Source organism: Pholis gunnellus (assembly GCF_910591455.1).
Source record: "Pholis gunnellus genome assembly, chromosome: 6".
Taxonomy (NCBI): domain Eukaryota; kingdom Metazoa; phylum Chordata; class Actinopteri; order Perciformes; family Pholidae; genus Pholis; species Pholis gunnellus.
This window is the reverse complement of record NC_136532.1, coordinates 13,182,295-13,196,068: the sequence shown is the minus strand read 5'-3', so window position 1 is coordinate 13,196,068 and position 13,774 is coordinate 13,182,295. Positions and strand designations below refer to the sequence as shown.

The 13,774-nt window shown below is 41.0% G+C and overlaps 1 protein-coding gene across 1 annotated transcript in view; it reads right to left on the bottom strand.

Moving 5' to 3' along the window:
• Positions 1 to 10,901, bottom strand: part of vcana (versican a) — a 46,849-nt gene extending 35,948 nt beyond the window's left edge. Inside the window, exons 1-6 of the mRNA XM_079161057.1 lie at positions 10,801 to 10,901; positions 9,289 to 9,352; positions 7,439 to 7,822; positions 6,143 to 6,317; positions 5,869 to 5,996; positions 3,135 to 3,428 (exon numbers count right to left, since the gene is read on the bottom strand). Of these exons, the coding sequence (XP_079017183.1) occupies positions 3,135 to 3,428; positions 5,869 to 5,996; positions 6,143 to 6,317; positions 7,439 to 7,822; positions 9,289 to 9,352 (1,045 nt within the window). The 5' untranslated portion in view covers positions 10,801 to 10,901. The remainder of the gene's footprint in view (positions 1 to 3,134; positions 3,429 to 5,868; positions 5,997 to 6,142; positions 6,318 to 7,438; positions 7,823 to 9,288; positions 9,353 to 10,800) is intronic.
• Between the last annotated feature and the right edge of the window lie 2,873 nt (positions 10,902 to 13,774).

The following is a 13,774-nucleotide window of genomic DNA, read 5'->3' as shown; positions in this document are numbered from 1 at the left end:
TCTCAATTATTGACTGATCGTCAGGCTCCTCGAAGGGTGTGGCCACTGACTCTGTGGTGGCAGTGCTCTCTGTCGTGTGTTGGGGCTTTAAGAATGTGTCACCACGGTGGGGAGCAGATTCCACATGGGTTACATTTTCACTTACAAAGTCATAAACATTAAAGTCTGGAGCCACTGTTAAGTCATCATTGTCTTCGTGTTCCTCTTTGATGGTGGGTGAAACTGTGGTGATTAACTCTTCTTCTTTGCCTGTTGGACTGAGGCGAGTTGGAGTCATACTGGTGGAGAACATAGATGGAGGATTTGAAGGAACTGCAGAGTCTGGAGACTCTTCTGCCTCTGACACACTTTCAGATGTTGGGGTTAGCGTAGTGGCGCTACTCTCTAGTAAAGGGATGGAGGTGGTGGAGCTGATGGTGGTGGTGGTGATGATTTCTAACACGGACATTTCCACAAACGACGTCTGGTTGATCACCTTAGTCCTTCCTAAGAAATAAAAAATCAAAATAAAAAAGCAAAAATCATCAAAATCATCATCCAAAAAGTATTACACCTTTAAATATACAGGAGAATACAGAATACAGACAGCATGCTGAGAACTTGAATTAAATGTTACACATACATGACGAGTAAAACAGATACAATTATTTTAAATCATACATTTTATATACCTTGTAAGTTTGTAGGACAAGCCTTACAGTACGAGTCAAATAGCAGTCAAATATGTCACACCTGCAAAAACTGTGTGACACTTTACACTAAAGTACCAAGAGTTAAAAGTTTCATAGAAGCTTTAGCGTAAATGACTTCCTCTTTTAATGCTTAATTTAGTTTCTAGCACTTTAATGATAACAATAACAACGGAAAAAAAGTTTTTTTTCTGCACCACAATCTCATTTATCTTGCTGATTATCGTGCTGATTTTACTTTGAATAGTCTACCTCTTGTTTCCTAATTAAATTGGATAGTTTGTCATCATCCCATGGCAGATGAGGTCATTTTCAAAGTGTTCTACTTTCTGTGAAAAACTAAGTGCACTTTGAATGTTTCTCTAAACATTTCTGGCTCTGCCTGAAAGGATTCACATGACTGTAACAGAGGAATTAAACAGGGTATAAACTTAAAGGAATCTAGAGTTGTGGTTTTGTTAGAGTTGCCCTGACTGTGCTTGTCCTCTCTCTTACTCTGGGCACTGACTCTCCTCCAACAGTTCACTGGTCAAGTGTTTACATTTATTTTGTCCTGTCATCAAGCAGCAGTCCCTGATTCCAACTTTGCATATGTCAGTGATGGTATTTAAATGCTTATTAATGAATTGTCTACTTTTTCTTAAGGTTTTATTTGTAAGTTAATCCCTTTTGACTCCTTTATGTTTGCCCTCGCCCCGCTGTCCTCCCGTGCTCTCTCATTTACACACACCCATAAACAGAAACTTAGAAAGCTTTCCTCGCTGGCGCAGACAGACTGTGTAAAGCCAGCTGTTGACCATTACGTACTAGCCCTCTTTCTTCATAAAACTATCTCTGATGTAAGGTGTGAGACATGTTTTTCCTTCACAGGAAAAATGGGGCCTCCTCTAAAAGACTGCATTATCTCACTGACGCTGTTACTGAGGCCTTTGTTTTCTTCGTGCCATCGCAGAGACCGATCAGAGACCAATTATCCCCCTTTCTCTCTCTATTTCTGTGTAGTCTAACTGACGTAGGTTTAAATATTTTTTTGTGAGCAGGAAATGATGGAGTGAGTCCAGCCAAACAAGGGTACTTGAAAAGCACTTAGACGGGGGCGTAAATACAACGGGACTGAGAGAGCTGACATGGAATACACAGAGCAGGAGGTGAGGGTGGCCTGTTTGTGTGCCCTCTGAACTCCATAGGGACTTATCACTGCGAGAGCTAGCATAGCTCAGGGGCAGTAAATGGCCAGGCAGGGGGTGGCTTATCTGTCCAACCTCTCATTTGTAAAGATGGAAAGGCCAGGTCAGGGGTCACCGAGGATGACTGGATTTAGAAGTCCAGCAGTAGCTTTGTCCATTATCCAAACGTCTGCTCTGATAAGTACAAGTGAGAATGACAGAGGGCAAACTCTGACAGCGGAAACGAGATGAGAAAGGCGAAAAGAGAGTTAGATAGTGAGACTAAAAAGGCTGACAGGTGAGGTATTAGTTACTTTTGCTCTCTAGATGGTAACTCTCATCTGTCATTGTTTTCCCCCTGGGGATACTGATTAGTTAAGACCCCTCTTTGAGGAGGGATTAGAATAATTCTGCTACCATTCGTTGAACCATGAAGTGTCACTATTTATAAAGATCCATAGCTATATTCTCCTGTCTTCCCATGGTCAGCAAGTCGTTTCCATGCATTTCTAAATGTGACCTACAAGCAAGTCTACAGACAATGAAAAGAGTGTACTGAATGCATAATTGATGAACTTCCGCATCCCAAACTCATATATATTTTGACTTGTGATAATATTATGTAAAATAAATATTTGAATATCATTAACAGCGTAAACACTCTTAGTTAATTGTCAACAGTGAGGTTGTATACAGATGAAGTTTAAGGAGCCCTGATGAGCCCAACTGGAAGTAATAGAGATATAAAAACACAGATACTGTTCACAAACTCTCAAAAAAACTATTGCTAACTTACCCCCTCATTAGAATAAGAACTGTGTTGCCCATTTAAAGTTAACAGAGTTTTACCACTATGATTTTACTCTCCTCTTGGCAAATTTTGTGAGACAGTTCAACTGTACACTGCAATCTTCAAGACTAGACCGTCATGCAACGTGCAATGCGCAAAAGAAAAGCATTCCTCCAGAACAATGGACAAAATATGAGACAGGTTGTAAACATTTCAAAATGCTCGTCTGGCTCAGATGTGGAAAAGTGTACAACGGTGTAAAAGAAGGATTAAATCAAAGGGTGGGGTGGCGGAGGCGAATAGGAGATGAGGTCATAGCACCTCACAGTCCAGGCCTGGTTTTGACAGTGAATGGTCTGTGACTTCAATCACTGTCCAAACCAAAATATGTATAACACATTCAACCCACCACTTGCAGGTAACACTTTGTTCCATGACACACTGCAAATATAGCAAATACTAACAACAAGACCACGTGAGTGAGTTTACCTTTAAAACAGTAAGCTCCAAGTTTCATAGTTGGTTCTGGGAAGCCGGTCTGGTTTCTGTAGCGGTACATGGTCCTGACGCCGAGCAGGCCTCCCCCACACTGCATTCTGGGTACTGCAACAGGGTGTCGTACACTGCCATCGGAGAGCCAGCCATAGTCACATCTGTCCAGACCATGTCGCCAGGCAGCGTGGAGCTGGCCAGGGGATGCCAGGACAGCATTCCTCATTTTACATTCTGCACTTGCCTCCTCAAAAGTCATCTTACGGGTCACAGGAGCATAGAACACTTCACCTGAAATAAAGATGGCAAAGAATGAATAGTTAAGAAAAAGCACTAACTCAAGGGCATCATGGCACAAAATCTGATTACTCTCAGATATCAACGGCAGAGGATTCACTGTTCAACAAACATTGAATCAGTACCGACAGAAGAACAGCCATTCTGTGTTTTATTTTAAATAACTTGAATTTAAAACAGAGCTAAAAGGCCTATCATCTGGAGTAATCTTAAAATACAGATCTTTAGATCATTTTGACCTTTCAGAAGAGACTTAGCCCAAAAACAGCTGACAAAAGTTACAGCTGTGCGGGGCACTCCCACCTATCATATTTAGGACAACAGTGCATTCATTATATTAATCTGAGGTGGGATAGCAATGCAGACAATGTGCCTAGCCTGTCAATGAATGTGTCTGTACTTTAGGACATTTTTTCCATCGGAATGAGTGAACAAGATTACACCTTCGATGTTTCCTTCCTTCCCTCATGTTGTTCGTGTCAGAGTCTTACCTTCAGAAAGGTCACTGCACTATGTCAATTATGAATATTTGTCTTTGCCTGCAGGATAATACAAATTAAAAGGCAAGATCTTAATTGAAACCAAACAACATTACAAGAAAGGATGACTGGCTGACTACATGTTTTCATGTTTTCAGTTAGTCTTGGGCGTATCCCATGTTGGTTTCATCCTGTTAATTTATAATGGCATTGAGTTTAGGAGATGCTTTCCACCCAGACATGTCATCCCTCTTAATGGCAGACAAGAGACATGAAATCATGCACAAACAGTCACTACTATTTTTACTGACTACAGTGATAATTTCAGTACACATTTTCTGCCCATTAAAATACATTAATCACTATCAGTACGTGTTATATTAGCTCATTTTTCATCTATATCTCCTCTCATGATTATAGACTAATTTAACTCAGCATGCACCTTAAAACCACTATAGATTTTTAGATATTTCAATTCTTATGCTTAACTTAAAGCTTTTGGCAATTTTATCCAACTTCAAAGCATGTCAAACCACATCAGCCAAACATGTCTGTTTTCCTACAACATATAAAAGGGCAGACAACTGAGCTGATATTAATACAGATTATTATGGTAACATATCCAGGTCATTGTGGTTTTGCCAGCAGTATACATACAGATGTAACCACAGACCTTTGTAGCGTGTCATCTCACCCTTTCTTTCTCCTCCCCATGTTTTGGAGAAAGTGTATTATGCAACATGATGTCACCAATTAATACACACAACAATGATTTAACTCAGTAAAGCAAAGCAAAAAACTCTCAAGCCGAGTGTTTTGATGTATGTGTGTAAAACACAGTTCAATAAGGAGACACCTACTTGTCACGTACAACTGGCCCAGAACGCAGTGGGGTCACAAACGCAAGTATAATTTCTTTTGAGAGAGATTTGAGTGCTAAGTAGAAGATGTATGTGCTTGACCCTGGTGGCTGTGTGGCGGGATGACGTTCCTTGGCTGACACCATCGTCTACATCTGTTCACTAACAATACAAATGTCACAATACTGACTGATGGCTTCATGTTCACAACTAATTGATCTTCAACTTGTGCCAAAATAATTAAAACTTATATATATTATGTACGGTAGCAGGGGTGGGCTGTACGGTATAAATCTCAGATAAGTGGAACAACTACAAATGACTGAATGGAGTTAAAGATGTGTCAAGTTAACGTCCCTCTTGACTGACGCTAACGCTAATAAAACGCTCTGAGTGGAGTTTAGTCCATCAGCAGTAACAGACAGGATAATGAACAGACAGGCAAAGACTGTTGGCTGAGAAATGAGGACTTCCTATAAGCTGTGCCAAAGACATTTAAAACCCCCATTATCACGTTTTGGCTGCCGACTTTGTCAAAGCCCACTATGGTGAAGAATGAATTTCGATTCCTGCTTTAGAGTCATCTTGTTGGGAGCTAACTCCTTTTACTACATTGTTTGAAAATGTTTGGTGCAGTAAAATATATAACAGATGACACATTGTCACCAATGCAGTATTAAACAAAACAATTAAGTGTGTTTCCATAGCTTAAGCTGTGAAAGTAATTTGCTTTGGCACTGTGATCATTTTGAGGTTTCGTCATTTCAGAGGGTGTGTCAGCCTCTAAAACATTATTTCCCAAACTCTTTTCCTGGGGACCCACTGTTTAAAAATGTCAAACCAACACGACCCAAATGACAATTGGCCTTTATCTATAAATCATGAGAAGAGAAAACGTGTGCGTAAATGAAGGTTCCTAAACATCTTTACATTCAACAATTATGAGAGCAATACGAACATTCAGGCTCTCTCATGTGGCCAAATAAAACCTCCTGCGAACCAGCGCTGGGTCCCAACTCAGTCTATGGGAATAACTGCCCTAAAGGACACCTCATTGGTTAAAAATAGAAAAACATAATTTTGTGATTGACTCACCGTCAAGTTTGTCTACGTAACAGTATACGTCATAAGTGTTCGTCGGTTTCCTGGTCCCATATGACCTAACACCAGGTTTAGTCAGTAGGTTGCCAAAGCAGCCCTTCCTTGGCTTTGTAATTGGGTATCTAAGCAGATAGAAAAACAATGAGGTATTATAACACATAGGCCACATCATCTTACCTTTCAGCAAAAGCATTCAAATATACATCATTGAATTGCAGTGTTGTTTGAAACAAATTGCTTTATGCCATACAATTAAAATGCAGCTCACCTCACTGTCTGGTCAGCAATCCAGCCGGCATCACATTGATCGAAGCCATCCTCATAAGCTGCTTTCAGTTGGTCATATGTAGCAATAGTTGCTCCAACATTGTGGCAAGTTTGGACAGCCTTCTCGTAATCCAAAGTGTATCTGCTGGTGCTTGCCCGGTAGTGAAACACAACACCTGGCAACAAATTGAAGAAGAAAATGTCCATCGAAAAGCTTAATTTTGTATAGAAGCATGAACATAGTGATCTGGAATTCATCAGCATAGTTTCAGTGCTGTAAATAATGTTAAATGTCTCGTGAAGTACACACTATGGGTTAAATAATTGAGTCTCTCAGCTTCTTTGGAAAGAGGGAACTTAGCAATAAACCAAGAAGGGAAGCAAAATACTCTCCGTTACACCACAAATGTAAGAGATAACTGCAGATGATGCCATGGCCCTGAAATCCCCATATTTGTGGACAGTAAACAGACGCAGAAGATATGATTGATGGGCCTAATTAACATTGCAGATAGTTGGAAAAGAGGTTGTGCAGATTGTAAACCAGAAAAAACCATAACTATCCCAGTGTCCCACCACCCCACCCATGTTTTCTACGTCCCCAAAACATGAGTTATATCTCCCGGAATACTTATCAAGTGACATATAGAGTGCACATAATGACACTAGGTAAGGACTGGTAATTCCCACTCCCTCAAGGAGATGACTGATTGCTGAACTATTGTTGCATCATCATATACATAATTTAACATTTGTGTAAATATTGTGAGTAGGGGTTTACTCATATTATTTTATTACTCAGTAAAAGCAAAGTAAAAAGGCTTTGTAACACCAACTCAGTGCCCTACCAAGAGAAAAATCTCCACTGATAAAGTGACACCCAAGATGGCAGGAACGGATGAGGTTATAGCGTAGATTTTGTCCTGCCAACGTGTGTAATACCATCCATATTTGGGCTGTAATGGCTTATTGGGTTAGATGGCTGAACTCTGGAACTAAAACATTGCTGTGCTTGCTATGGACAGGGACCCAGAGTCTCATCTCTTCTTAAGAGTGCATCGCCTCTAAAATAAGAAGTGAAAACTGTTGTTACTCTGTGTAACTACTGGGTAGCTGCTGCTATCAAAGTAAGCAGAAGGGCGCCCATAGCTCTCTCACATCGTTTACATTTCTATCACCACTTGTATTGCATTTCACTATTATTAAACCCTTGCAGCAACCCCCCTCTACGTTCAGAGAGTATCTCTGGGAAGCAATTTTAGAGTCTCTTGTCTGGGAGGGATCATGAATATCTTACCGTTGACATCAAGGTTAACTGTATCCTGGGTGTCCTCAATGCCGTACATGACCTCACATCGATAAGTGCCCGCATCACTGGCACGCAGCTTGACCATTGTCAATGAGGCGTCACCCACATCCTCGGGGTGACTGGGCACTGAGACACGGTTCCTGTAGCTTGAACCTATTTTGATTACGCCATTTTGTGCCACCAGCACTGTGGATTCCACTTCTCCATCTATTTTGGTCCATTTGATCCGTAAGTAATCTGTGCTGTAAATGGCCGTTCCATTGGAACTGATCAATGGTGCTGAGGTTGGGATGATGGAGAAGAAGCAGGGAAGATTTACCTTCCCTGAGAGGGACCCGGTGACCGGTCTGATTATCGATAACACGTTGGAGGCTGAAAGGCAAAAAGCAAAAGGGTTAAATGAAATCATATAAATGTATTCACTACTGTAATATTTGTTTCTTTGTTTTTGTTGCTCTTTGTTTTTTCTTCCATACAAACAAATGTCTCTTCTGTTGACTCTCATTATAACAGATGCAAGTAGACGCTATTAACTGCCCGACTCATTGACGTTGACGGGCGGTGACAACTACACCCAGCCTCATCAAAAAAACAAAACATGCATCATGGTCTGAAAATGGTACTTGGAAAGTCAAACCTCATCCTCAAAATGCTGGGTGTGGGAACACATTCAACACTGACTGCAGTGTATGTACAGCATGTTTGTAGTTAAAGATAATTGGTTGAACAGGGGAGTCATGGTTGCATCAGTTCATCTTAGGCCACTGCTGAGTTACATGTTTTCCTTCATAAATAATCCCTCCTCAAGCTACATGATGATGACAGGTAGACCCACACAAAAAGAAGTGAAATATGTCATCAGCGTGCCACACACTGGACAATATCATGTATCTTCCTTCTCGTGACCTCCTACTCTATTCCCAGCTAACAGTATGATGCCTCACACCTTCAATGTAGTACTGGGTAAGGATATGTAATTTAACATTTGAACTGCAAACAGTAAAGACTTACACTACTGTTAAGACTGACAATGTTAAACTGGTGCTGAATCCCCCTCCCCCTTCAGGTCTGTACAGAGTTAAAGCTGTTGACTTTATCTTATAGTCTCACTCCACTTATATGTGATGAAGCAGAGCAAAGGGGATAACAGACAGGATACCAGACACAAACAAATGGCAACAGGCTGAATCACGCTTTGCCCTTTGGAGAGGAAGAAGATTCACCTTTTTTTTGGGTGGGTTGGGTGGGGGGTGGGGGGGTCACAGGGAACAATGTAGGGAATGCTCTGGAAACAGTGGTGGGACAGCCCCAGAGGCATGAGTGTGTGTGCTTTACCAGAGGGCCTTATTAGGATGAGGGGGTAAACCAGCTGTTATTTCCAGACTGGGAGCCAAGTCTAATTGAAAGGTGTCCATCCGTACCCAGAGACTGGGGGCCAGGAGAGCCAGGGGGGCCAGCGGGGCCCGAGATGCAAACCTCTGTGGTCAACACTGTCACCTTCACCATTGGGTAAAGTCTCGTATAAGTTTCACAGGAAGAAGACTGGAAGGGGCTTATCAAAGGCTGCTACTTTAAGAACACAGTGAAACTTTAATGCTGTGAGGTAACGCTGACACAGTCAGTTTGCTGCAGATAAGCTGGAGAGTACGGACGCCAGCTGAATGTGACCATGTCAAATGACTTTAAGTTAGCCGAAACTCACAGAGGTGGATAGAGGAAGAGAAAGAGAGAGGAAAAGAAAGAAAAGAAAGGGGGAGACTTGGGGATAAAGAGGGAACAGAAAGGAGTGACTGAGACAGAGAGGGAGAGGGAGAAGCATTTACTCATTCAAAACGTACCTGTTGCAGTGGCAGCTTCACAGAGACAATATAACCACAGGATATACTTTATATATGGTATCATCTGTTGAAAAAAAAAAAAATGGGCATTAGGAAAGAAACTCATACAAGGTCTTTACATTTATGTTGTTTCTTTTAACTTTTTAGTGCATCCACATGTTCCATGGGAGACATGTGTTTGTTGAGTTATATGTCTGCTTAAGATATGTTTTATCATGTATAGGCTTCAGAAGAATTAAATGAGATAACCACCTATTCCTCATCTAAAAATATGTAAAATATAAAATATACAGCCATTAATGCAGCCTTTTAAACAAATGAATACTCAACCTGGATTGACATGATCTAAACTTTAACCAATACAAATAAACTTCCATAAACATTATTCTAGATTATAACATATTGATCTCCCTCTTAAAAATAAGTGGACACTCTGAAAACCCGATTGGAAACAAGGGACATCGCATTTATATGCCATATCACATGAACTGGCAGAATATTAATATTAGTCAATTTTTCAATTAAAGCTTCTTGTGGGTCCGACCTGCAGAGTTTTTTGGAGAAAAGAGGACAGGAGTAGTGAGTCCCCTGTCCTCATTTCCACCCCACTGTATAAACACAAGTGGTGGATCGCAGTGGGAGCTGCACATTGTTAATAAGAGTGATAAAAACGAGACACTCACTATAAAATGGCAATGGCTATTAACTAAAATATTTCAGGGTGGGTTTGTGACTTGGTCCATCCAAAATCAACAGACACACCCTAATGGAAACTAAATGAAATGAGACTTTAGGTAGATAATAGGAGAAATAAACGTTATATCTGCCACTGCATTTGTTTCCAAATTAAAATATTAATAACAAAAACTGTAGAATGATGTGCGTAAATTACTGGTCTGTCGTAGAAAGGTTTCTAGGAAATCAGAAGGAGTAATTCAAAGAAAGATCAGCACTTAAGCATCACACGGGCGTATAAATTGTAGCAGATTTTTGAAGCATTATGTGAAGCTCAGAGATGCTCCTCGCTGTGAAACAAAAGATATCGGCTACTGGAGCTAAACTACTGATATTGTCCTCCAGAAAGGAGTTAATTAAAACGTTGACTTGGCGATTCTGTGACGTTTTTCTTCACAGAAACACCTGCTGCGTGTTCCGACAGATATATGAATAATGTGGTCAGTCTACTCATTATTCTAATCCCAATTTGTGGAGTAGCCTCCAACCATGTTTGAAATTCACTTGCCTCGCGCAGTAGCGGGACACACCAGTGTAGGTTATCTAAGGACAACGCGGCATCACTGGGTGCGTCCGTGTTAAATGCACTGTTTACACTGAGGAGTTAACTGAAATAGATTTATTCGTGCCATCGTGTCAAACACAATGATATCATATTAAAATGTTACATGTTGAGAAAACAATAAGCCAAATATTGCATGTATTGCCAGTTCCCTGGTTTAGAGCAATAGCCCTAATGCATGTTCATTTCATACAGAAACAAATAAGAATACTTACATTTAATGGTGTTTTATTCCATAAAATACACGAATAATGATATATGTCCCTAAATCCAGTTAGTCCCAGTGCGTAACATGGGTGCGTAAAAAGTGCCCGAATAGCTCCTGTCCAAATCGGCGCAAAAACTTATCTCCCCGGTGCGTCTTTCTCTTCTCCTTGAAGTGTCAGGGTTCCACGCCGGGATGATCCTGGTTGTGCACGAAGCCACGGGTACCGTGAAGTGCTGGCAAGCAATAAGTTCGATTTTGCCTAACGCACACTGTTATTTCGTCAGTGCTAGAGAGGAGGGACCGAGTGCCCATCTAAAAAAGTGAATGAGACACCTTGGGAAGAGGGGGGAGGGGGGACTTAATTTGGCCCTCTGTCTGAGAGGTGCACTCCCATCCAATCAGACCGTTCTGAAATCCCGTGCATCATTTGTGCCAGTGACACGTCTATAATTTTAGACTGAGTGCGTCTTCACTTTCACACAAGTTCCAAATCTGATGTTTTGATAACATTTAGCAATCACATGAGAAATGAATTATGCCAAACATAAACTTTTATCGTGGGCGTGTGAAAATGTATATCGCTTTCTAGATATAATCAACAAGCGTTGGTGATTACGTCTCAAGTCGATGCCCTCCCTGCAGAGCGCGCCAGTCATAGGGTGCGCAATGGAAACGGGGTGGTGCAGTCATGTCTCTGGTTGAACTTGAGTCACTGTTTCTTCCAAAAACACATTTCTGTCAATAGCATGAGGGAGTACCTCCCATGTAACCCATAGAGCCACTTTAGACCGTTTTTGGAGTCGCGGGTCTCCAACGATATCAGTAAAGTTCGCCATAAGAATAGTATTTTAATTTTAGACATTTTTGTGGTTGTGTGCTTAAATTGCGGAGTTTGTGTTGAAAAGAAAAATATACTTAATCTACACAATTAGATCATCTCACATGGAAATGAATTCTCTGATTAACAGGACTCGGGTAGTCGGGGACTGGGGAGTCAGCAAACAGTGGTTAACTGTTAACCTTTGTGCTTGGCTTTTCCACACGGGGGAGAGGCCGGACCACAGTTTATCAACTCTTGCCTAATAATCACCACGATTGGCTACTGCTAGATAGGTAGGAGGTCTTTACTTAGTGAGCTGAACTTGTGTGTGTGTGTGTGTGTGTGTGTGTGTGTGTTCGTGTGTGTGTGTGTGTGTGTGTTTGTGGTAACTAATCTTCCGTCTGGCAGTGATTATAACACCCAGCAGTGTGGGATAAGATGCGTCTCTTCCGGTTTGTCTAAAAAAAACAGAAATATAATTTGAATATGTCTGATATGGAGTTAGACTCAACATAAAGTCTATGTTCTTATGATCGTTTACCTGTGGTAAAACCAGAATAATAGTTCAATGCAAACATATGTATTATGTGCAGTATAATGGTTTTAATGTGCGCTGTGAATGACTGGCAACCAGTCTCATTGCCATTCCCTGATTATAGCTTGTTCCTGGATTATAAACTCTATCCCATAAAAATCCATTTTTTGGATTCAGTGTATGAGGAATCCTCTTTGAGCCAATGAAACTTTATTTACCTCAATAGAAAACTATTCAAAAGTTGACTTATCCATTTTGAGTATACTATTGAGAGCTCTTTGTAAGATGTTAAGTGTAAAGCTAGTTGTATGCAATTTTGCTGTAATTTTGCTTTACAATTACACAGTACAAAATGATTGTATATTAACATCGCATAGCAAAAGGCACTTGCAACTTATCAAGGTGAACATTATCAATTTGCTCAGTACATAAACTAATAAACATTTATGTCAGCTTAGTTATTTATCGGAGTGACATTTTTTTCAACCAACATGCTTGACATAGGAGCCTGTATTCATTTTAACAGTTTAACATCATGATTGACTTAAGCAGAAGGTTACACAATGGCACTATGTTTATAGTATGTGACACTGTGACAACCAGTGAAAGAGTTTTCTGAGTTTTCTGCATGTGAATTTAACTAATTGGTAGGTCTGGTTGCTTACTGGGGTGGACTAATTGTTCAAAATCATGGTGTTGACCTCTGAAGGCGCTCACACCAGCTGAGCAGAGGTGATTAGCCTCTAACGTGGAAGATTGCCCTTAAAGCCTGAGGGCCCCTGTAAGTCCCAGGTGCCTTTTCCAAACCTGCGTGCATTGTAATCATCTCAGGGCTACGCACCAGTTACCCACAGTGCATCTCTCCTCTGCAAGGCTGGACTGGTCTGGACAGCCGAATTCTGAGAAAGAGAGCAGACAAGAGAAGCACTGGGTGAGACAGAAAGGAAAGGCCGGAGTTAACACGTTGTCAATTTTGACTAATTTCCTAACACACCCTGCGGTAGTCTGGTGACCTGTCCAGGGTGCCCCCCTGTCTTCGCCCAATGTCAACTGGGATTGGCTACAGCCCCCCCCCCTACACACACACACACACACACACAACCCTGAACAGGATAAGCGGGTAAAGATGATGGATAGACATCTACAACCTGCCCCTTACTGTGGCAATAAGTCTCCATTAGATAATAAGATAATTACACTTCTTTCAACATTCGTGGTTTGAGACATGTTAGAACTCTGAGCAGAAGAGAACAAAGGTGCATGTACCGCAATCAATAACAGACTGACAAAGACGGATAGCATTCTGATGTCAAAGTTCCAGGAAACTGCTTTCATACTTTCACCAAACAACTTGACAAAGAACTAAAACTGACCTGACGCTCATCTGGAATTTGCCACCTGACAATCGGCATAATTAACGACTACTCAGTTGGAGTTACAGGAATCATTTAATCATTTTACTACTTACACCGTCTTTACTCAGAGTCATCGTTAAAAGTTTCAAGTCACTTACTGCTGTGTAAAGCGTCTCTACTGTATGTGTAACCATGGAACTCCTGTTGCCTTTCAGTGCCCATAAATCAATGAGTCAAAGAGCCAATCAAAGCGCGTTTGATCCTGGGGATC